General features: G+C 43.9%; 1 protein-coding gene and 1 pseudogene across 4 annotated transcripts in view; both read right to left on the bottom strand.

Moving 5' to 3' along the window:
• LOC139413376 (CREB3 regulatory factor-like) overlaps window positions 1-8,910 on the bottom strand; it is an 18,162-nt gene extending 9,252 nt beyond the window's left edge. Inside the window, exons 1-8 of one of the 4 annotated variants that reach the window (XM_071160672.1) lie at window positions 8,742-8,910; window positions 8,362-8,469; window positions 3,563-3,678; window positions 3,222-3,338; window positions 2,601-2,831; window positions 1,741-2,353; window positions 887-1,076; window positions 27-100 (exon numbers count right to left, since the gene is read on the bottom strand). In XM_071160672.1, the coding sequence (XP_071016773.1) occupies window positions 27-100; window positions 887-1,076; window positions 1,741-2,353; window positions 2,601-2,831; window positions 3,222-3,338; window positions 3,563-3,571 (1,234 nt within the window). In that variant the 5' untranslated portion in view covers window positions 3,572-3,678; window positions 8,362-8,469; window positions 8,742-8,910. Of the gene's footprint in view, window positions 1-26; window positions 101-886; window positions 1,077-1,740; window positions 2,354-2,600; window positions 2,832-3,217; window positions 3,339-3,562; window positions 3,679-8,361; window positions 8,470-8,741 lie in introns of those variants that run through there. The other 3 variants (XM_071160691.1, XM_071160702.1, XM_071160682.1) reach the window with 3 other exon arrangements.
• LOC139409606 (polymeric immunoglobulin receptor-like) lies at window positions 6,224-24,923 on the bottom strand (annotated as a pseudogene).

Here is a 24,923-nt window from a genome sequence, read left to right as displayed (position 1 = left end):
ATTATAAATCGGAAGAAATAACTCACCATACTCCTGGTTCAGACCCCACAGTTTGATTTTGTTGGCCTCATGCTGGGCTTTCTTCTTCAGCCGACACGCTCTGTGGAGAGAGAGGGCGAGAGATGGAGTGATAGAGAGATGGGAGTGTTGATAAACTCCCATATCTATTGGGTGAAATACTACAGTGTGCCATTACAGCAGCAAGATGTGTGACCTGTTGCCAAAAAGGGCAACCAGTGAAGAACAAACACCATTGTAAATACAACCTATTTATGTTTATTTATTTTCACTTTTGTACTTTAACTATTTACACATCATTACAACACTGTATATAGACATAATATGACATTTGAAATGTATTTATTATTTTGTAACTTTTGTAAGTGTATTTGTAACTTTTGTAAGTGTAATGTTTACAGTCAATGTTTTATTGTTTATTATCTATTTCATTTGCTTTGGCAATGTAAACATTTTTCCCATGCCAATAAAGCCCTTAAATTGAAATGTAATTGAGAGACAGAGGGAGAGTGAGAGTGAGAGACAGCGAGAGAGTGAGAGAGACAGACAGACAGAGTGAGAGAGATGGAGAGAGACAGAGACAGAGACAGGGAGAGAGACAGAGAGTGAGAGACAGTTTACCAACCTATAGCCAGAGCTTATGCTGCGCTACACTCGACCTCACTAGCACTTAGCTAGACGCAGGTTGAATTTAACACAGCACAGTTCTGTTGAGTGGTACTTCCATCCGGGACACCCTGCTGTACAAATCAAATGTACTTCTGAAAGTGCAGTGTGGAAAAGCCACTAGCGAATTATGCCTCTACAGTTAGACAGGTAAGTCAGGTAAGTGGTGTGTATGTGTCCGTGTCCTAGTGTCTACGTGTACCTGGAGGCCAGTTTGTTCCTCTCCTTTCGTGTTGGGGTCCTGGCAGTAACAGGCAGGTCACTGACAGGAGTCAGGCCCTCCAGAGCAGAGCTGAGTGTATGGAGCTGCTCTCCCAAGCTCTGTAGCTTCCCAGGGCTGGGGGTCAGGTCACTGGCATCTGTACGACGGGCTTTCCTCTGGCCTCGCTTACCTGGGGAACACACAGGAGTTTGTGGTTGGTTTTACATAAGTAAGTCTGTAAGGCGCTCTGGATAAGAACATCTGCTAAATGACTAAATGTAATTATATATTTCCAAGCACGCAAGCACTCGAGACGCAACTGACAGTGCAGCTAATGCAGCTAGACTTTAGACTCCACTAACAAAGTATTTGTGTTTGGCAATAGAAATGAGAGATGGTGAGGTTGAAGCAGCAAATTTTACTTCTGAATTTTAACACCCATGGTGTTAAAGGGATACTTGGGGATTTTGACAATAAAGCCTTTTATCTACTTCCCCAGAGTCAGATGAAGTCGTGGATATCAGATTTATGCTAGTCGATACTCAGACTTCCAGTCAGTGCTCTAATTCTAGTTACGAACTACCTCTAATTTCTTTCATTTCGGACACAGAGACATAAAAATGGTATCATCTGTGTTCATCTGACTCTGGGGAAGTAGATAAAGGGCCTCATTGCCAAAATCTCGATGTATCCCTTTAAAACGAACACTTTCCTAGTATGTATGTGACCCACCGAATGAGTATTGATACATTTATAAAAATTAAGAACATATAAAATGTAGAAATGTTTTACATCTTCCTTTCCTTATTCTATTGTACATTAATGGGTCTTATGGCTTGGGGTTGAGGTCTCACCATTGGTGGAGGTCCCCTCTTTCAGGCACATGGTGGTGGGTAGGGTGCTAGGGCCACAGATTATATCCCCTTCATATTTATCTTCATCTCTTTCTTCATATCTCTCTTCGGCTCTCCGTCTATCTTTCTCTCCATCTCTCCATTTGGCTCTCAATCTCTCTTTCTCTCCATCTCTCCCCAGGTCTGCCTCACTGAAGAGGCTACATTCCCAGTAACGCCGGCGTTTCTTTTGTCTCTTATGGGACTGAAGCTCCTCCTCTTCCTTCCCTTTCTCTTCCTCCATGGCTTCTGTCCCCTTCTCCTCTTCCTCTTTCCCATCTTCCTCCTTCTCCTCCTCTTCCTCTTTAATATCGCTGTCTGTTCCTTGACTAGACTCAGTGTCTGGCTCACTCTGCAGAGAGTAGTTGTGCACCATCTCTTCCTGCCCCACCTGCTGCAGCCCTTCCCTAGCTTCACTCTCCCGCCCTCCAGCCTCTTGGCTCCAGGACTCCGGAAATCTACCAGCCAGGAGGAGGTGTCCAGCCCCCAACCCTACACAGGGTGTGAGGTCTGTGGGGTTCCTTGGCTGCCTGTCCTCTGGTCTTAGGGATAACCATGGTTTTTCTCTGCCTCCCTGCGGAGAGCAAAACAGAGTAGGTAGAAGTTTGCTCTAAACCATGGTCAGAGTTCCTAAGGCCTGCCCATGGACCCACATCAGACTCGACTAATCAATAGCTTCCTCAGTTGTGTTAGTGCTTGGCTGGAACAAAGAGCTGCACACCCTGTAGATCTCCAGAACCAGAAGTGACTTCCCAGGATCTAATTGTGAAGATTAGTGATGATGTTAATCCTGATAATCTGTGGTTAAGAGTAACTCATACCTCAGGTGAGACGAATAAGCACTCGCAGCTCAGTGGTGGCCCCTCTGGGCTGCCTTTGGCATAGTGTGTGATGTCATCCAGGGCCGAGATGTCCCAGCGACGCTCGGAGGTGTGTGTGTCGTCAGTGATCACATCCTCCAAGAGATCACTGAGTAGCTCACATCCAGGCTGCTGGCCTCGACACAGGGATAGGGCTGGGGCCCCCAACATCACCACCACACCCTTAGGACACTACAACACAGAGACCAAACACATTCTCTGTCTATGATAACACTGAGTTACATACACACACATACCGTTTTTTACTTCTGTGGTATTCAATTCCAGATCCAGAGGTCAATAGCATTGATGGTTTTCATTCTTCCATCCCCTCTAATCAGGGACTGAGTCAGACCACAGGAGGCTGGTGTCACCTTAATTGGGGAGTTGGGGCTTGTGGTAATTGCTGGAGCGGAATTAGTGGAATGGTATCAAGCACATCAAACACATGGTTTCCATGTGTTTGATGCCATTCCATTGACTACATTCCAGCCATTATTATGGCCTGGCCTCCCCTCAGCAGCCTCCACTGATTCAGACATGGGACATACACAAGTGACAAATGTTTTCCACTGTACCTACGTTGTCTGACTCTGCACTGCCCCCTGTAGGAGAGATGGTGAATGGCTCTAAGGTCACAGATAACCCGTTGGTCCCATAGGCCTCACCAAAGACAGGCTCCATCCCACTGCTACCTGGCTGGAGAGAGAGAAGGGGAAGGGGTCAGAGTTGGATGGGGGAGATAGAAAGATAAAGGGGGAGGAAGACAGAGAGAGAAAGCGAGAGAAAGCCAGATATGACTCTGTTGTCATATTGTACAATAGCCAGCATTAAGTTTGTAAACTAGCAACTCATCATGATAAAGTATCTATATATTATGAAGTATAATGAAGAAAATATTGTAGTATAACAAGGCTGTGTACCTGAGGCATGGTGGTGCTTGGACCTGTTCAGAGGCAGTTGGATGGGTCAAAAGTTTAGTACGGTTAGCTTCGTCATCATCAGTACACCAACCGCCAGAGGTCAGAGTTCACATCATCTGATAACAGAGACAGACAGTTAGCCTTAATATTAACATTTTAAATCGAGCAGCTGATTTAGTTCAGGTTTCAGAGATTAGTTACAGTGGCTTGTGAAAGTATTCACCCCCCTTGTCATTTTTCCTATTTTGTTGCCTTACAACCTGGAATTAAAATTTATTTTGGGGGGATTTGTATCATTTGATACACAACATGCCTACCTCTTTGAAGATGCAAAATATATATATTTTTTAAAACAAACAAGACAAAAAAAACTGATAACTTGAGCATGCATAACTATTCACCCCGCCAAAGTCAATACTTTGTATAGCCACCTTTTGCAGCAATTACAGCTGCAAGTCTCATGGGGTATGTCTCTATAAGCTTGACACATCTAGCCAATGGGATTGTTGCCCATTCTTCAAGGCAAAACTGCTACAGCTCCTTAAAGTTGGATGGGTTCCGCTGGTGTACCGCAATTTTTAAGTCATACCACACATTCTCAATTGAATTGAGGTCCGGGCTTTGACTAGGCCAATCCAAGACATTTAAATGTTTCCCCTTAAACCACTCAAGTGTTGCTTTAGCAGTATGCTCAGGGTCATTGTCCTGCTGGAAGGTGAACCTCCGTCCCAGTCTCAAAGCTCTGGAAGACTGAAACAGGTTTCCCTCAAGAATTTCCCTGTATTTAGCGCCATCTGTCATTCCTTCAATTCTGACCAGTTTCCCAGTTCCTGCCAATGAAAAACATCCCCACAGCATGATGCTGGCACCACCATGCTTCACTGTGGGGATGGTGTTCTCGGGGTGATAAGAGGTATTAACTAAATTTTAGTCTCATCTGACCAGAGTACTTTCTTCTATATGTTTGGGGAGTCTCCCACATGCCTTTTGGCAAACACCAAACGTGTTTGCTTATTTGTTTCTTTAAGCAATGGCTTTTTTTCTGGCCACTCTTCCGTAAAGCCCAGCTCTGTGGAGTGTACGGCTTAAAGTGGTCCGATGGACAGATAGTCCAATCTCTGCTATGGAGCTTTGCAGATCCTTCAGGGTTGTCTTTGGTCTCTTTGTTGCCTCTCTGATTAATGCCCTCCTTGCCTGGTCCATGAGTTTTGGTGGGTGGCCCCCTCTTGGTTTGTTGTGGTGCCATATTCTTTCCATTTTATTATAATGGATTTAATGGTGCTCTGTGGGATTTTCAAAGTTTCTGATATTTTTTTATAACCCAACCCTGATCTGTACTTCTCCACAACTTTGTCCCTGACCTATTTGGAGAGCTCCTTGGCCTTCATAGTGCCGCTTACTTGGTGGTGCCCCTTGCTTAGTGGTGTTGCAGACTCTGGGGCCTTTCAGAACAGGTGTATATATACTGAGATCATGTGACAGATCATGTGACACTTAGATTGCACACAGGTGGACTTTATTTAACTAATTATGTGACTTCTGAAGGTAATTGGTTGCACCAGATCTTATTTTGGGGCTTCATAGCAAAGGTGGTGAAGACATGCACAAACCACTTTTCCGTTTTTTATTTTTTATAATTTTTTGAAACAAGTTATTTTTTAATTTCCCCTCACCAATTTGGAGTAATTTGTGTATGTTCATTACATGACATCCAAATAAAAATCAATTTAAATTACAGGTTGTAATGCATCAAAATAGGAAAAATGCTAAGGGGGATTAATATTTTTGCAAGGCACTGTACAGGTCTCCCATGACAGATTGAGTAGCTTGTCAGGCTTTTACGACTTGGTTTCGGGCTCTGAGATAACTTAGTACTGATTCATCCAGGGCAATTCCTTGCCTGCCCTAGGCAAGACCCCTGCCCCCCCCCCCCCGTTGAAGCTAGGTTCAATTTAGGTTCTTAATGAAAGGTGAAAATATTTATTTTCCATATGTTTAAAATTCTAATTTTCCAGGAACGTTGAAAAGGCGTCTTTTCTGAAAATTGAAAAATATATTTTTTTCTGGATGTTTAAATCAGCTTCATCATCAAATCTGAACCAATCACAGACATCTATGATTTTGTTACGTTACAGCCTTATTCTAAAATGGATAAAATATTTTTTCCACTCATCAATCTACACGCAATGCCCCACAATGACAAACCGAAAACAGGTTTTTTGACATTTTTGCAAATGTATTAAAAATAAATAACAGAAATACCTTAAGTATTCAGACCCTTTGCTATGAGACTCGAAATTGGGCTCAGGTGCATCCTGTTTGCATTGATAATCCTTGAGATGTTTCCACAACTTGATTGGAGTCCACCTGTGGTAAATTCAATTGATTGGACAGGAGTTGGAAAAGCACACACCTGTCTATATACGGTCCAACAGTTGAAGTAATTGTCTGTAGAGCGCAGAGACAGGATTGTGTCGAGGCACAGATCTGGGGAAGGGTACCAACACATTTCTGCAGCACTGAAGGCCCCCAAGAATACAGTGGCCTCAAACATTCTTAAATGGAAGATGTTTGGAACCACCAAGATTCTTCCTAGAGCTGGCCTTCGGAGCAATCTGGGGAGAAGGACCTTGTTAAGGGATGTGACAAAGAACACGATGGTCACTCTGACAGAGCTCCAGAGTTCCTCTGTGGAGATGGGAGAACCTTCCAGAAGGACAACCATCTCTGCAGCACTCCACCAATCAGGCCTTTATGGTAGAGTGGCCAGACGGAAGCCACTCCTAAGTGAAAGGCACTTGACAGCCCGCTTGGAGTTTGCCAAAAGGCACCTAAAGGACTCTCAGACCATGAGAAACAGGATTCTCTCATCTGATGAAACCAAGATTGAACTCTTTGGCCTGAATGCCAAGCGTCACATCTGGAGGAAACCTGGCACCATCCTTAGGGTGAAGCATGGTGCTAGAGGCGTCACTACAGACCCTGGTTCGATTCCAGGCTATATCACAACCGGCTGTGATTGGGAGTCCCATAGGACAGCGCACAATTGGCCCAGCAACGACCGGGTTAGGGTTGGCCGGGGTAGGCAGTCATTGTAAATAAGAACATGTTCTTAACGGGACTTGCTTAGTTAAATAAAGGTTAAATAAATAAAAAATTAAATAAATGATGGTGAGAGGATCATGCTGTGGGATGTTTTTCAGCGGCAGGGACCGGGAGACTAGTCAGGATCGAGATAAAGAGGAACAGAGCAAAGTACAGCGAGGTCCTTGATGAAAACCTACTCCAGAGTGCTCAGGACCTCGGACTGGGGATGAAGGTTCACCTTCCAACAGGACAATGACCCTAAGCACACAGCCAAGACAATGCAGGTGTGGCTTCGGGACAAGTCTGAATGTCCTTTAGTGGCCCAGTCAGAGCCTGGATTTGAACCCGATCGAACATCTCTGGAGAGACCTGAAAATAGATGTGCAGCAACACTCCCCATCCAACCTGACAGAACTAGAAAATCTACAGAGAGGAACGGGACAAACTCCCCAAATACAGGTGTGCCAAGCTTGTAGCGTCATCCCCAAGAAGACTTGAGGCAGTAATCACTGCCAAAGGTATTTCAACAAAGTACTGAGTAAAGGGTCTGAATACTTATGTAAATGCAATATATCCATTTATTTTTAATACAATTGCAAAAAATTAAAAAATTAACTGAGTTTTTGCTTTGTCATTATGGGGTATTGTGTGTAGATTGATGAGGGAAAAAAAGTATTAAATCAATTTTAGAATAAGGCTGTAACATAACAGAATGTGTAAAAATCCTAGGGATCTGAATACTGAATTATGTGAGATTTTATGTGTTGTTGTTGGAGGTGTGTCTTGGTCAGTTTAGCTCAGAAAATGCCGCCCTCGTCAATCTGCCACCATAGGCAGCCGCCTAATCCTGCCTAATGGATTCATCACTGCAGTGACATCTAGGTTAATCTAGCAGCTCATCACATGAGCACTATGTTAATATAGACCTCAACAAGACCATATAGCGTCTAGCTGCTATAGACAACGGGTAAACTGCTGCAGTTTAGGTTGGGTTGCCAGGTTACACTTTATTTGACAGACCACATTTATTTTTACTCTTTGGGAGTCATTCAATTGAGCATTTAACACATGCTTTCTGAACAACTAACAGCAATGTAAAACAACTTCCAGGACTGTAAAATTGAGTTGCTGTATTCCATCATACGAGCACAGAGAGACAGAAAGACAGAGGGGGGGGGGGGGGGGGGGGGGGGGGGGGGATAGATAGAGGAAAGACTAATACTCACAGCCAACATCCTGTGCCCCAGATCCCTAAAATAGTCATAATCAGTCATTTCGCTGTGTCACACACACACACACACACACACACACACACACACACACACACACACACACACACACACACACACACACACACACACACACTCTACAGAGGGATAGTCTGAAGAAACAGCCTTTCTTCCACATGAGACAGAGAGGGGAGTGCCTACTCCTTTCCAAGAAATAAGAGGAATAGCAAAGCTCTGTACCTGACAGCTGTGGGGGGGGGGGGGGGGGGGGGGTATTTTCACTATAAACCGACTGTTATTCTCATTCAGTATAATGCCATCATTGAGGACATTAAAGTTTTCTGAATCTGAGCATACATTTAGCAGAACGTGGTGCAAGCCTTTTAAAACAACATGTGGCAACAATATCACCCTGACACTGTCGCTGGCACTCAAGTTACGAAAAGGCAGTACTTTGAACGAACAGCTAGCTAGCTGTCTTACCTCCTGCATGGACGGTGTGTCACATTTTCCGATGTTGAAGCGCGCTCCCGTCATCTGTCAACGCGCAGCCCCGCGGTTCTGACAGCGAGCGCTCTGGAAGCCAGCAGCCTAAAGTCCGATAGGAAATAGGCTAAACATTTGACCACTAAATAGTACTCGTTGTAATACCAGCAACGATAAGCCTATGCAGCATAGAATATTATATTTCTATTAGGCCTACACAGCTATAACCTAGGAGGCCATTGTATATAATACAGGAAGAGCACATCAGCATTGACTGGCATCCGAGTCGCAACAAAATAACCAACCCAAAACAGTAGGCTATACAGGGTTATTGCTCGATTCATGGCTACCATGCTGTAGAAGGCTAGGCTACTTACCGTCCACTGTTCCAGCAGTTACAATCAGGGGAACAAAGTGACATCCACATAAACCAATGTTCTTCTCCACAAGACCGCACAAATTACAATAATGAATGATATGTTGTGGTCCTCTAGTATATCGACGCAAAATATATTTGGGCTAGTCCTGAACAGCTGGCTTTGGAATGGTCTAGACATGGCGAAACAAGGAAACATTTTTCTTTATTTCCCATTAATACACACATTGGTTGTTATTATAAATGACATATATTACATTAATGTCATCAAATTAACATAGTCATCTTCAAGACTTCATTAGGCTAGGATATATTTCCTCTAAATACAATAATGTGGAACTTGTTGATAAATAAATCCCCTCAGAACCCAAATGGTTCAGTCCGGGATCAGCTGTGAAAATGCATGATTTGTTCCAAAGGAACCATAGAGAAAGTAAGGAATGAAATTAAAGGAGAACATCAGTCATTTAATTTGTGTAGGCAGATATGTCTGATTGTGTTATAATTACTGAGAACTACCTGCTACACACAGTGCATGGATTTCACTACACTTAAATCAGCTTTTCTTGTGAGGCCAGCCCCCCGTTGGAGGAACGAGAGGTCGACAGGATGGTGCTGAGAGGTAGCCTACGGTGATACACGTTTTAGTGTCTATAGACAATAATGCTTTATTTTAAATTGGTCGACTCACTGTGCGGTGCTGGTGACCTCATGATAATAATTCACTCATCTTTAAATAATGTGCATGTTTTGGTAGGCAGAGACGGTATAGAAAGTATAGAATTCCTTCAATATCTCTGGTACTAGGTATCCTAGTAGCCTAAATAGCCTATTGACTTGGACTATACTATTTAATTACTTGGAAAGTGAGGTGAGCAAGCGAAGAAAAAAACGTTTGTTAAATTACAATTGCAAATGCAACCTTAGTTCAACACCTATAGTACGTCATCAATACATGTTAGCCTCTTGAAGACGTTACAAGTGGCATAGTTCTATAATTTTCTATAATGAATAAAACATGAATAAAAAAATATTCCTTAAAGGGGAATGAAAACGTTTAACAAGCTCAAATAAAACAATATATACAAACCTAACATGTATGACCTGGGTGTTTGTCATATAAACATTTCCACCTTAAAATAAAATACTAATTGGGTGCTGCATTAAAATTGCCATGGTAACGAGATGCTAGCTGCAACATCATCTGCTGGATAGAACAACTTGGATTGTTGATTTAGGATGGATTTTACTGTGGGGAGGGAATGCTCTCCTTCAAATATTGAACAAAATTACCTTTCAAAATGACAAAATTCAAAGTAAACAAAAACCAGTAGTCACTTTTATTATTGCACTACAGTAGCTATTATTTATAGTAGTCTAGCTAGCTACTAAGATCGTAATACACTTTTGATGTGATTAATTACAGGTGTTTTCTGAGAAGAAAAAAAATCTAAATATATATATTTTTTTATTCTATTATAATTGTTGGACATAAAAGCAAATCAGCTCCAAGTGATTTTAATTTTGAAAATCTGTTCCAAAGAATTCCCAACGCATAATAGTATATGTGATTGTATACAAATGTAAGCAAGGTTTGAAATGATTATATTTGTGTCAAATATTATATCTGTTTGGGCTTCTTATGGTCAATTTGCAGTCTACAAATTATTTGTTATTATGTTCCGGCCCCCTGACCAGCCGCACAAGAAAAAATTGTCCCGTGCTGAATCAAGTTAATGATCGCTGCCCTGTGATGATGAAGCGATGAAGCATCCGTCTGTTCCAATAATTTGAGCCACACAAAAGTACAGTATATACAATTAGTGGAACTGTAGACAATGGTTCTACTAGTTCTACTAGTATAACCTTAATGTAACAGATATGTGGTGATAATGAAAACAAACACAGCAGACTGTCTTCAGTAGTTTATTACACAAAAGGATAGAGGGGTCTTTCTGGGGTGGGTTAAGAGGTATGACAGAAGCATATTGGAGGCAGATACATGTTGTGACACAGGAGAGGGGAGTGTGGGCTGTCCTTCCAACATAAAGACTCGACCAAGGTCGCTCAGTCAGTAACTGCTGTGCTGCTGCTGCCCTCTGCTGGAGAGGAAGAGAAACATTATGTCAAAAGTTCCGTGGTGATGTTTCCCCTATGTACTGATCTAGGATCCTCTTCCCCTCCCCCAACGCATAACCTTAACCAATAGTAGGAAACATTACAAAACTGACCCGAGATCAGCGTCTAGAGGCAACGCCATCCTAAACCCAGTCACACTCAACACTGTAATGCTATCAATACACTGATAACAATGAGGTTAGCTGGTCACAATGTGATGACAAAGTTTTACATGCAGCAAAGTAAAAAGACCAAAAAATATTTGTGTGTTTAAAGGCCGACTTTGGGTACGAGAAACTGTCCATCTTTTTGATTTGATTTGATTCGTTCTAAATTTTCAAACAGAAATGGGCTGTGCCTTCGGTGGTTCATGGATGTGTCAACGCGCACCTCGACCAACGTAGCTAGGCAATTTAGCTACCCAGTAACTCTTGCAGTATGTAAAAAATAAAATAAATCTTCCAGTATGTGTTGACGTCATTTCACAGGATTTGTTTTTGGACGGATGCTGTAGAGATTGTTTAGAAATTGCACTTCTGTTGCCAAATTCAACAATTATGTTTTGTTTTTAAGCATTAAATGACCTGGTATGATGGTGCATTGATCAGTTATACAGTTGAAATCCGTTATTTGTGAGTTTTTGCCCAAAGTCGACCTTTAAAGAGTGCTGTTTAGTACACATAGTAATGTGGCGTTGTCTGTATCTTTGTTGAGAGATCAGCATCATCTGGTACAACAGACAGAGGAGACACCAACACTGACCTGTGTGGTCACCTGTAGAGCTAGTGAGCTGTAGACCACATTATCATCTGGTTCTGCTGACTACAGAGGAGGAACAGGTAGACAGTTCTGTCATGATGGAGATACACTATAAAAACACAGTTCTGTCATGATATAATGACATTTATAATGGTGATACTGAGAACATGTTTACTAAACAATCAACCAATCCATACTTTTATTAAAGTACCTCAATATGAAGCTGTGACTAGAATACATCGAGATGAACAACAGCAGCCTTCCTGTGTGTGAGCTGTCTGAATAAGACAACCACAGTGGGAATAATAATAATAGTAATAACCACATTGGGAATAATAATAATAATAATAGTAATAATAGTAATAATAATAGTAATATTAGTAATAATGATAATAGCAATAATAGTAACTGATAATAACCACGATGGGAATAATAATAATAATAATAGTAATAATAGTAAGAATAATAGTAATATTAGTAATAATGATAATAGCAATAATAGTAATAATAGTACTGATAATAATAGTAATAATAACAATAGTAATAATAGTACTGATAATAATAGTAATAATAATAGTAACCACAGTGGGAATAATAATAATAGTAATATTAATAATAATAATAGCCACAGTGGAAATAATAATAATAATAATAATAGTAATAATAGTAATAATAATAGTAATATTAGTAATAATGATAATAGCAATAATAGTAATAATAGTACTGATAATAATAGTAATAATAATAATAACGACAGTGGGAATAATAATAATAGTAATATTAGTAATAATGATAATAGTATTAATAATAATAGTAATAATAATAATAACCTCAGTGGGAATAATAATAACAGTAATAATAATAGTAATATTAGTAATAATGATAATAGTATTAATAATAATAGTAATAATAATAATAACCTCAGTGGGAATAATAATAATAGTAATAATAATAGTAATATTAGTAATAATGATAATAGTATTAATAATAATAGTAATAATAATAATAATAACCACAGTGGGAATAAATCTGTAGACTATTTGGTTTCAGATGTGTTTTGTCCTTTTCTCATCGTTGAAACATTGTCAGGAAATGGGTCCTGCTGGTACAGAGACACACACCGACTCATACTGTATGGAAATGACTATATCAAGAGTAGAAAGGCACATACATGTATGATTGAAAAGACAAGATGAGCGTAGTCTACCGCTGAAGTGATTATTGGCTGGTTCTCAGCTTTATTGTCTTCTGAAATAGAGAGGGAGATATTAATGTCCCCTGATTTACAATGGACTCAGTTACATTTCATGTCACTTCAACACCACCTGTCTCCTCAGAGCTAAATGAAGGTGTACTGTACGTACATGCCATAATGTGTGCACAATTCATTCTATTGTATATTCCAACATTAATATATTGTCAAATATATATATTTTTTAAATGAACGTACTATGCTTTCTCCACATCTTCCATGTTACTAGGATACCAGCTGTCACCACCACCAACATGCCCAGAGAGATGAGTAACTTTCACATCTATGGGCCTGATGGATGGCATACTGTATAAGAACTTTAAAATAGATCATTATGAATTTATAATTTGTGAAAAAGTAATAATTAGTTGTTTGCAGCTATTCACGTGTGGATCTTCACCATGCAATTAAAGATATGATATTATTACTATTGAGATTATTACTATACAAATAAGGTTTATTTTAAGTGTGCAACCTTTTTTCAACAGTGTGTGGGTCTCTATCTCTTCCAGTATTCTTATTCTGATTCCTACACACCTAGAACAGACACTTTTCAGTAGTAAGGACCTTGGAGTGCAGACGGCCTCTGATCATATAAGTGTACAACTTAATAATGCAAATGAGAGACTGAGAACACCCACATTGCTGCTACTTCTCACAAGGCAACCACGGAGATGTTCTTCTCCCCAAGAGGAAATGGTAAGCAATGTTGGTTAAATCAACGTTGTTTCAACGCAATTTCTCAACGTATTGTGGAGAGGAATCTATGTAAAAAAATACATTGGGTTTGAAAAAAGTAATCAACCAGTACTGTTTTCAGCTCATTTCAACTAACGTTAAAAACATTGACATTAGGGTCAAACGTGAATTTAAATACATTGACTTAACTTGACTAACAGGTTGTTACATCAATCTATTTTCAACATAATCATCAGAACTATATTTCTTGGAATTGCGTAGAAAATATTTGACAGGGTGGTTGAAATGATGTTGAATTTTAGATTTGATTAGACATATTTTATTTAACCTTGTTTCAATGTTGATAGTAAAATGGTATGTTTCAATAAACGTCATTGTTTCAACGTCATGCTATTAACCTAAATAAAGAGGTGGTGCAGTGGTCTGAGGCACTGCATCTCAGTGCTAGAGACATCACTACAGACCCTGGTTTGATCCTGGGCTGTAACACTAACGGCCGTGCTCGGGAGTCCCATAGGGCGGCGTACAATTGGCCCAACGTTGTCCGGGTTAGGTGAGGGTTTGACTGGGGTAGGCCGTCATTATAAAATAAGAATTTGTTCTTGCGACTCTCAAACCCGGATCCGGGAGCGTAATCATCGCCTCAAACTAATTAGCATAACGCAGCGGACATAATTATCCTTAGAAAATCTTCCTATTCATGAAAATCACAAATGAAATATATTGAGACACAGCTTAGCCTTTTGTTAATCACACTGTAATCTCAGATTTTCAAAATATGCTTTACAGCCAACGCTAGACAAGCATTTGTGTAAGTTCATCATAGGCTAGCATAGCATTATGCCCTGCAAGCAGCAGGCAACATTTTCACGAAAATAAGAAAAGCAATCAAATTAAATCATTTACCTTTGAAGAACTTCGGATGTTTCCACTCAGGAGACTCCCAGTTAGATAGCAAATGTTCCTTTTTTCCCAAAATATTATTTTTGTTGGCGAAATAGCTCCCTTTGTTCTTCACATTTGGCTGAGAAATCGACCGGAAAATGCAATCACTACAACTCCGAACTTTTTTCCAAATTAGCTCCATAATATCGACAGAAACATGGCAAACGTTGTTTAGAATCAATCCTCAATGTGTTTTTCACATATCTATTCAATAATATATCCGTCAGGACAATTGGTTTCTCATTAGAAGCGATTGGAATAATGGCTACCTCAGTACTTTACGCAAGATTTTCTGCGGGAGCCATCATGTGACCACTTGCTCAATGTGGTCCCTTACGGCTATTCTTCAACATAAATGCTTTAAAAGACGTCACAATGCTGTAGACACCTTGGGGAATACGTAGAAAACGTAAGCTCATTCGTAGCCCATTCACAGCCATATAAGGAGTCATTGGCATGCAGCGCTTTCAAAATATGGGGCACTTCCTGATTGGATTTTTATCTGGGTTTCGCCTGTAACATCAGTTCTGTTGCACTCACAGACAATATCTTTGCAGTTTTGGGAACGTCTGAGTGTTTTCTATCCAAAGCTGTCAATTATGTGCATAGTCGACCATCTTGTCATGACAAAATATCTTGTTTAAAACGAGAACGTTTTTTATCCAACAATGAAATACCGCACCCAGAGTTCCAAGAGGTTCTGACTTGCCTAGTTAAATAAATTACAATGTGAAGCCACAGTCCAACAATTCCTGCCTAAACAGTGACTCCTACTGGTATATGATGGGTAATGCACATCAGAGACAACGAGTCTACCATTCAGATGCCTTTCTCTTTGAACGCTGCTTAGCTTTGGAAACGAGCTGTGTTCAACTCAGCTAAACTGTAATGTCAACACATTGATCAATTTCCACACTCATTTGCATAGATTACCTACATAACATGAAATAGTTGAAAGTAACTCCTCTAACTTTTCTTACACAAGCTGTACGTGAAAGTAAATTCAGAGTGAGGTTGGGTTTATGTAGGCTACACTGACATCTGATTAGCCCAACAACAAACACCATAATTTCAACGTGAAGCTAGGTATGCTATCATTCGTCCATGGTTGATTGTATCTTTGTAAGTTTAGAAACTTGAAGAGATAATATGTTTACTGTTGAAATTACGTTAGTTTTATGTGTGCAACATGACCTTGCAAATGAGAGAGTGAGAATAACACCAACATTGCGGCTACTTCTCACAAGGCAACCACAGAGATGTTCTACCCAGGAGGAAGTGATAACAGTCTCTATATGCATTTAGGGAGGGTGTTTGGTTAGCATTAACTGTTGTAGTGTATGATGGAATTGTAATGTTTCTCTGAGTTCATATTATCTAACAACATGTGGGATAAAACATCTGAAGGAGTGATAATAACCTCTGGTGGACTTCCTCCATGTTCCCCTCAGCTCCTTGACTTGTGTTGTCAGTCTGAACAGGCTCAGCAGTTGGAGAGGCAGAGGGTTGTTGAGGGGTTGGATCTTGGGTTGCTGTGAGGTAAAACAACAATATCATCAATGAAGTTAATGGTAAACCAGACAGTCAGGTTGTATAGCAACATCACATTCATAGTTCATATTACAATTAGTTCCAGATGATACCAGTGGATAAAACAAAGTGAATCATATTGATCATAAAGTATGTGATTGATCTACTAACTTGAGGTCATCTTAGAGGTTCTCTGTGTTGCAGTTTGTTGACTGACAGTGATGTGAACAGGCATCTCTAGTTCTCCAACTCTACACCAATACCAGTCAGTGTTCTCCATCTTCAGTCCACTCATAGTCACTGTTAAGCCTTTTCTGTTGTTGGCATCACTAGTCCGCGTTAATGTCACTGATGTTCCATTTAAAGTCCCAGAATACCCACTCACACAATCACCACCCATCCTGCACCACTTCATGTCTCCAGAGTTACTATAGTAACAACAGACAGTGACACTCCCTCCTTCTACTCCAGTCACTTCCTGTTGTTCCACATAGAGTTCTGGAGTACCTGAACACATGTAAAAAACAAGAATTCAGAGGAGAAAAAATGACTTTTACAACAGTCTCCTTACAAATTCCTTCAAGCTGCATTCTGTGATTGGTACATCCATTTTTGGTCTTTTAAATTCATAATAATTATATATAGTCATTGATTCTTGAAGAATGTAACTTGCATCACGAGCTCAGTTAAATTATTCCCCATCATGACCCAAAATATAATATTGTTTTACTCAGCTGTTTTTAAGCAATCTACTTGTAAACAAACACTGTACAGCCTCAAGACATGATCAATTCATTGCACATAGATGTAAGGTATAAATCTGTCTATAAATTTCAGTGGTTGCACAATTCTCATTTCATTTGTTATAAATAGCTAGTCATAATTGGGTCATTATTTCGTATTTGACATTGCAGGATTACAGGACACTCCATAGGACATTGCTGAGCACTATTCATTCCACTTTACTAGATACAAGCAGTGAAGGGATCTTACCTGGAGTGACAGACAGGTAGAACCAATGTATCATGATATCTGGTCCTCTATTGATCTCCACAACACACCTGTAAGTATTAGAGTCCCATAACGTCAGGTCAGTCATGGTCACAGTGAAGATTCTCTTGTTGATGTCATCAGATATTGAGGTCTTACCACTGCTCTTAAGATGGTCTGTACGTACTACATAAGAACATACTTCCCAACCTAATCCTTTACACCAGTATTTCACATGGTTGATGTAATACTGATCATAGCGACATGGGAAGGTGATGGTGTCACGCCCTGGCCTTAGTATTCTGTGTCTTCTTTAGTATTTTGGTTAGGCCAGGGTGTGACATGGGTGATTTATGTGTCTTGTTTTGTCTAGGGGTTTTGTAGTCTATGGGGTTGTGTTCAGTTGAGTGTTCTAGGTAAGTCTATGGTTGCCTGGAGTGGTTCTCAATCAGAGGCAGGTGTTTATCGTTGTCTCTGATTGGGAACCATATTTAGGCAGCCATATTCTTTAGGTATTTTGTGGGTGATTGTTCCTGTCTCTGTGTTTGCACCAGATAGGACTGTTTTAGGTTTTCTCACGTTTGTTGTTTTGTTAGTTTATTCATGTGTAGTTTCTTTATTAAAGAACAATGAATAACAACCATGCTGCGTTTTGGTCCGCCTCTCCTTCACCTCATGAAAACCGTTACAGAATCTCCCTCCACAACAGGACCAAGCGGCGTGGTAACGGGCAACAGCAGCGAAAAGAGGAATGGACATGGGAGGACGGTTTGGACGGCAAGAATATGGACTATACTACTTGGGAGGAAATAGACAGGTGGGCGGTCGACCCAGGAAGAGTGCCGGAGCCCGCCTGGGATTTGCTGGAGCAGTGCGAAGAGGGGTATAGGAGAATGGAGTTGGAGAGACAAGCACGGCGGCGCGGTAGGAAGCTCGAGAGTCGGCATTCAAACATTTCTTGGGGGGGGAACACAGGAAGTGTGGCGAAGCCGGGTAGGAGACCTGCGCCAACTTCCTGTGCTTACCGGGAGGCTAGAGAGACCGGGCAGGCACCGTGTTATGCTGTGGAGTGCACGGTGCGGGTGCAGTGCGGGTGCATAGCCCGGTGCGGTACATACCAGCTCCGCGTATCGGCCGGGCTAGAGTGGGCATCGAGCCAAGTGCCATGAAGCCGGCTCTACGCAGCTGGTCTCCAGTGTGTCTCCTTGGGCCCGGCTTACATGGCACCAGCCTTGCGCTCGGTGTCCCCGGTTCGCCTGCATAGCCCAGTGCGGGCTATTCCACCTCGCCGCACTGGCAGGGCGACTGGGAGCATTCAACCAGGTAAGGTTGGGCAGGCTCGGTGCTCAAGAGCTCCAGTGCGCCTGCACGGTCCGGTCTATCCAGTACCACCTCCACGCATCAGCCCTCCGGTGGCAGTTCCCCGCACCAGGCTTCCTGTGCGTGTTCTCGGCCCAGTACCACCAGTGCCAGCACCACGCATCAGGCCTACAGTGCGCCTCGCCTATCCAGCGCTGCCAGAGCCTTCCTCCTCTCCAGCGCTGCCGGAGTCTCCCGCCTATCTAGCGCTGCCAGAGCCTTCCTCCTCTACAGCGCTGCCGGAGTCTCCTGCCTGTTTAGCGCTGCCAGAGCCTTCCGCCTCTACAGCGTTGCCGGAGTCTCCTGCCTGTCCAGAGCCGCCAGTCAGCATGGAGCAGCCAGAGCCGCCAGTCAGCATGGAGCAGCCAGAGCCGCCAGTCAGCATGGAGCAGCCAGAGCCGCCAGTCAGCATGGAGCAGCCAGAGCCGCCAGTCAGCATGGAGCAGCCAGAGCCGCCAGTCAGCATGGAGCAGCCAGAGCCGCCAGACAGCATGAAGCAGCCAGAGCCGCCAGACAGCATGGATCAGCCAGAGTCGCCAGTCCGCCAGGATCCGCCAGTCAGCCAGGATCTTCCAAATCCGCCATTCAGCCAGGATCCGACATTCAGCCAGGATCCGACATTCAGCCAGGATCCGACATTCAGCCAGGATCCGCCATTCAGCCAGGATCTTCCAGATCCGCCAGTCAGCCAGGATCCGACATTCAGCCAGGATCCGACATTCAGCCAGGATCCGACATTCAGCCAGGATCCGCCATTCAGAGAGGATCTTCCAGATCCGCCAGTCAGCCAGGATCCGCCAGTCAGCCAGGATCTGCCGGAACCGCCAGCCAGCCAGGATCTGCCGGAACCGCCAGCCAGCCAGGATCTGCCAGAACCACCAGCCAGCCAGGATCTGCCAGAGCCAACTACCTGCCTGAGCTTCCTCTCAGTACTGAGCTTCCTCTCAGTACTGAGCTTCCTCTCAGTGCCGAGCTTCCTCTCAGTGCCGCGCTTCCTCTCAGTGCCGCGCTTCCTCTCAGTGCCGCGCTTCCTCTCAGTGCCGCGCTTCCTCTCAGTGCCGCGCTTCCTCTCAGTGCCACGCTTCCCCTCAGTCCCGAGCTGCCCCTCAGTCCCGAGCTGCCCCTCAGTCCAGTGGGGCCGTTGGTGAGGACTACTGGGCCAAGGTCGGCGGCGAGGGTCGCCTATCTAAGGACGTGAGGAAAATGGACGAAGACTTTGGAGTGGGGTCCACGTCCCGCGCCGGAGCCGCCACCGTGGACAGACGCCCACCCGGACCCTCCCCTATGGGTTTAGGTGTGTGGCCGGGAGTCACGCCCTGGTCTTAGTATTTTATGTTTTCTTTATTAATTTGGTCAGGCCAGGGTGTGACATGGGTTTTTTATGTGGTGTGTTTTGTCTTGGCGTTTTTTCGTACGTATTGGGATTGTGGCTTAGTGGGGTTTTCTAGGTAAGTCTATGATTGCCTGAAGTTGTTCTCAATCAGAGGCAGGTGTTTATCGTTGTCTCTGATTGGGAACCATATTTAGGCAGCCATATTCTTTAGGTATTTTGTGGGTGATTGTTCCTGTCTGTCACGCCCTGACCATAGTTTACTTTGTATTTTCTATGTTTTGATTGGTCAGGGTGTGATCTGAGTGGGCATTCTATGTTTCATGTCTTGTTTGTCTATTTCTATGTTCAGCCTGATATGGTTCTCAGTCAGAGGCAGGTGTTCGTCATTGTCTCTGATTGGGAACCATATTTAGGTAGCCTGGGTTTCACTGTGTGTTTGTGGGTGATTGTTCCTGTCTATGTGTTTTTCACCAGATAGGCTGTTTTAGGTTTTCGTTACGTTCATCACGTTCTTTATTTTGTAGTGTTTGCATTGATTCGTGTTTTACGTTTGTTCATTAAAACATGGATCGCAATCTACACGCTGCATTTTGGTCCGACTCTCCTTCGCATCAAGAAAACCGTTACAGAATCACCCACCACCAACGGACCAAGCAGCGTGTCAACAGGCAGCAACAGCAGCGTAAAGAGGAATGGACATGGGAGGACGTTTTGGATGGCAAGGGCTGTTACACTTGGGAGGAGATACTGGCTGGAAGAGATCGCCTCCCATGGGAACAGGTGGAGGCACTTAGGAGAGCTGAGGCAGCCGGAGAGAGGAGCCGGCGATATGAGGGAACACGGCTGGCAAGGAAGCCCGAGAGGCAGCCCCAAAAATTTCTTGGGGGGGGGCTAACAGGGAGTATGGCTACGCCAGGTAGGAGACCTGCGCAAACTCCCTGTGCTTACCGGGGGGCTAGAGAGACCGGACAGGCACCGTGTTATGCAGTGGTGCGCACGGTGTCTCCAGTGCGGGTGCATAGCCCGGTGCGGTATATTCCAGCTCCGCGTGTCTGCCGGGCTAGATTGAGCGTCGAGCCTAATGCCATGAAGCCGGCTCTACGCAGCTGGTCCCCAGTGCGTCTCCTTGGGCCGGCTTACATGGCACCAGCCTTGCGCTCGGTGTCTCCGGTTCGCCTGCATAGCCCAGTGCGGGCTATTCCACCTCGCCGCACTGGCAGGGCGACCGTGAGCATTCAACCAGGTAAGGTTGGGCAGGCTCGGTGCTCAAGAGCTTCAGTGCGCCTGCACGGTCCGGTTTTTCCAGTACCACCTCCACACCCCAGCCCTCCGGTAGCAGCTCCCCGCACCAGGCTTCCTGTGCGTGTCCTTGGCCCAGTACCACCAGTGCCAGCACCACGCATCAGGCCTACAGTGCGCCTCGCCTGTCCAGCGCTGCCAGAGCCTTCCTCCTCTCCAGCGCTGTCGGAGTCTCCCGCCTGTTTAGCGCTGTCAGAGCTTTCCGCTTCTACAGCGCTGCCGGAGTCTCCCGCCTGTTCAGAACTGCCAGTTAGCATAGAGCTGCCAGTTAGCATAGAGCTGCCAGTTAGCTTAGAGCTGCCAGTTAGCTTAGAGCTGCCAGTTAGCAAGGAGCTGCCAGTCTGCATAGAGCTGCCAGTCTGCAAGGAGCTGCCGGTCTGCATGGAGCTGCCAGTCTGCAAGGAGCTGCCAGTCTGCAAGGAGCCGCCAGAGCTGCCTTTCTGCAGGATGCCGCCAAAGCTGCCAGTCTGCAAGGAGCCGCCAGAGCTGCCAGTCTGCAAGGAGCCGCCAGAGCTGCCAGTTAGCATGGAGCAGCCAGGGCCGCCAGTCAGTATGGAGCAGCCAGGGCCGCCAGTCAGCATGGAGCAGCCAGGGCCGCCAGTCAGCATGGAGCAGCCAGGGCCGCCAGTCAGCATGGAGCAGCCAGTCAGCATGGAGCAGCCAGTCAGCATGGAGCAGCCAGAGCAGCCAGTCAGCATGGAGCAGCCAGAGCTGCCAGTCAGCATGGAGCAGCCAGTCAGCATGGAGCAGCCAGAGCTGCCAGTCAGCATGGAGCAGCCAGTCAGCATGGAGCAGACAGAGCTGCCAGTCGACCAGACTCTTCCAGATCTGCCAGTCGTCCAGACTCTTCCAGATCTGCCAGTCGTCCAGACTCTTCCAGATCTGCCAGTCGTCCAGACTCTTCCAGATCTGCCAGTCGTCCAGACTCTTCCAGATCTGCCAGTCGACCAGACTCTTCCAGATCTGCCAGTCGACCAGACTCTTCCAGATCTGCCAGTCGATCAGACTCTTCCAGATCTGCCAGTCGATCAGACTCTTCCAGATCTGCCAGTCGTCCAGACTCTCTCAGATCTGCCAGTCGTCCAGACTCTCTCAGATCCGCCAGTCGACCAGATTCTCCCAGATCCGCCAGTCGACCAGATTCTCCCAGATCCGCCAGTCGACCAGATTCTCCCAGATCCGCCAGTCGACCAGATTCTCCCAGATCCGCCAGTCGACCAGATTCTCCCAGATCCGCCAGTCGACCAGATTCTCCCAGATCCGCCAGTCGACCAGATTCTCCCAGATCCGCCAGTCGACCAGATTCTCCCAGATCCGCCAGTCGACCAGATTCTCCCAGATCCGCCAGTCGACCAGATTCTCCCAGATCCGCCAGTCGACCAGATTCTCCCAGATCCGCCAGTCGACCAGATTCTCCCAGATCCGCCAGTCGACCAGATTCTCCCAGATCCGCCAGTCGACCAGATTCTCCCAGATCTGCTAGTCGACCAGGATCTGCTGAAACCGCCAGCCAGCCAGGTTCTGGTAGTTTCTACTACCTGCCTGGGCTTCCTCTCAGTGCTGAGCTTCCTCTCAGTGCTGAGCTTCCTCTCAGTGCTGAGCTACCTATCGGTCCCGAGTTACCTCTGTCCCGAGCTGTCCCTCTGTCCCATGTTATCATTGTGGTGGGTAACCTATTTAGGGACGTTTAGGAGGGGGATTAAAACTGTCATGGAGTGGGGTCCACGTCCAGCGCCAGAGCCGCCACCGCGGACAGATGCCCACCCAGACTCTCCCCTATAGGTTCAGGTTTTGCGGCCGGAGTCCGCACCTTGGGGGGGGGGTACTGTCACGCCCTGACCATAGTTTACTTTGTATTTTCTATGTTTTGATTGGTCAGGGTGTGATCTGAGTGGGCATTCTATGTTTCATGTCTTGTTTGTCTATTTCTATGTTCAGCCTGATATGGTTCTCAGTCAGAGGCAGGTGTTCGTCATTGTCTCTGATTGGGAACCATATTTAGGTAGCCTGGGTTTCACTGTGTGTTTGTGGGTGATTGTTCCTGTCTATGTGTTTTTCACCAGATAGGCTGTTTTAGGTTTTCGTTACGTTCATCACGTTCTTTATTTTGTAGTGTTTGCATTGATTCGTGTTTTACGTTTGTTCATTAAAACATGGATCGCAATCTACACGCTGCATTTTGGTCCGACTCTCCTTCGCATCAAGAAAACCGTTACACTGTCTCTGTGTTTGCACCAGATAGGACTGTTTTTAGGTTTTCTCACGTTTGTTGTTTTGTTAGTTTATTCATGTCTAGTTTCTTTATTAAAGAACAATGAATAACAACCACGCTGCGTTTTGGTCCGCCTCTCCTTCACCTCAAGAAAACCGTTACAGTTAGCTTGGATGGTCACGCCTTGCATCCATAGCTCTGTCTATGATTTTTAGTGGTTACATTTCTCCAGGCTCATTCCTCATTACCTGTTCTTGGTAGATAGCTGTGGAACTCTCTTTCCTATTGGTCTTAAAGTAGACCCGGAGGTCTGTCTACTGGGTAACTTTACTAACACCAATCTTAGGCAAAGCCATACTATAAAGCTAACAGAAATATTGCTAGCGATTGCCAAGAAATGTATTGCCTTGAAATGGAAATTGGATGGATTCCTCCCTGCCAGTTGCAATGTGGCTATCGGAAGTTAATAGCTGTATCCCTTTGTAGAAAACCACTTACTGCTTGAGGAATAAGTTAAAGACATTTTACAGAATTTGGCAACCTTTTATTGACTAAATGGAGAATCTCCCCCCACATTTCATTGATTGAATCTCTATATAATCCTCACATAATGTTTCACACGTAATGTATAATATGTAGCCTACGGCAGGTGATCCAATGTCTCGTTATTATTTTTTTCTTATTGTATGTTTGTATATATAATTATAATATATATATTTTTTTTTTTACGCTCGTCTGTTACTGTCACTTTGTCCTATTGTTGTCTAATATCTTTTCACTTTTGTTTAATTGGAAAATGCAAAAATAAATTTAAAGAAGTAAAAAGTCACAAGGGGGTGTGGTATACGGCCAATATTCCACGGCTAAGGGATGTTCTTTCGCACGACGCAACGCAGAGTGCCTTGATACAGCCCTTAGCTATAGTATATTGGCCATATACCACAAACTCTTCAGGTGCCTTATTGCTATTTAAAACTGGTTACCAATGTAATTAGAGCAGTAAAAAATACATGTTTTGTCATACCCATGGTATACGGTATGATATACCATGGTTGTCAGCCAATCAGCATTCAGGGCGGGAACTTCCAAGTTATGTTAACTAATTCACAGCATGGTGATTGCACCATGGATTGCCACAACTCCATCCCACCAAAACAGGCTGACATTTTAGGCTCTTTCCAAACAGCTCTTACACTAAAAGGGCATTAACATAATTTTCACCATTTCACAGTATTTGTCCAACCTCATAGTGTGGAAATACAGTATATATAAAACACAGGAAAATCACGTTTTGGGCCTTTAAGGTGTCTGTAATAGAATATACTTGGCAAAAATATTTGTAGACATTACTAAATGCATTTCTGTATCTTCAGATAATGGCAGTGCAGTTGCTTTAAAATAGGTTGTTCTCATTGTAATGGCTGGAATGGAATGAATGGAACGGAGCCAAACATGTCGTTTCCATTTGTTTGATACTGTTCCATTTATAACATTCCAGCCATTACAATAAACCTGTCCTCCTAAAGCTCCTCCCTCCAGCCTCCTTTGGTGTTTATATATAACATTGGATATAGGAGGATAGCAGCAGTGCACTGAACCATGAGACTTTATTACTTCATAAAAACATTTTACGCTTATCTGAGAGTCTGGAGAAGATGACTAGGAGGAGGGAGAGATGAGGAGCCAT

Source organism: Oncorhynchus clarkii, chromosome 1 (genome assembly GCF_045791955.1).
Source record: "Oncorhynchus clarkii lewisi isolate Uvic-CL-2024 chromosome 1, UVic_Ocla_1.0, whole genome shotgun sequence".
NCBI classification, from domain to species: domain Eukaryota; kingdom Metazoa; phylum Chordata; class Actinopteri; order Salmoniformes; family Salmonidae; genus Oncorhynchus; species Oncorhynchus clarkii.
The sequence above is the reverse complement of the archived record's forward strand: the minus strand, read 5'-3'. Positions and strand labels throughout refer to the sequence as shown.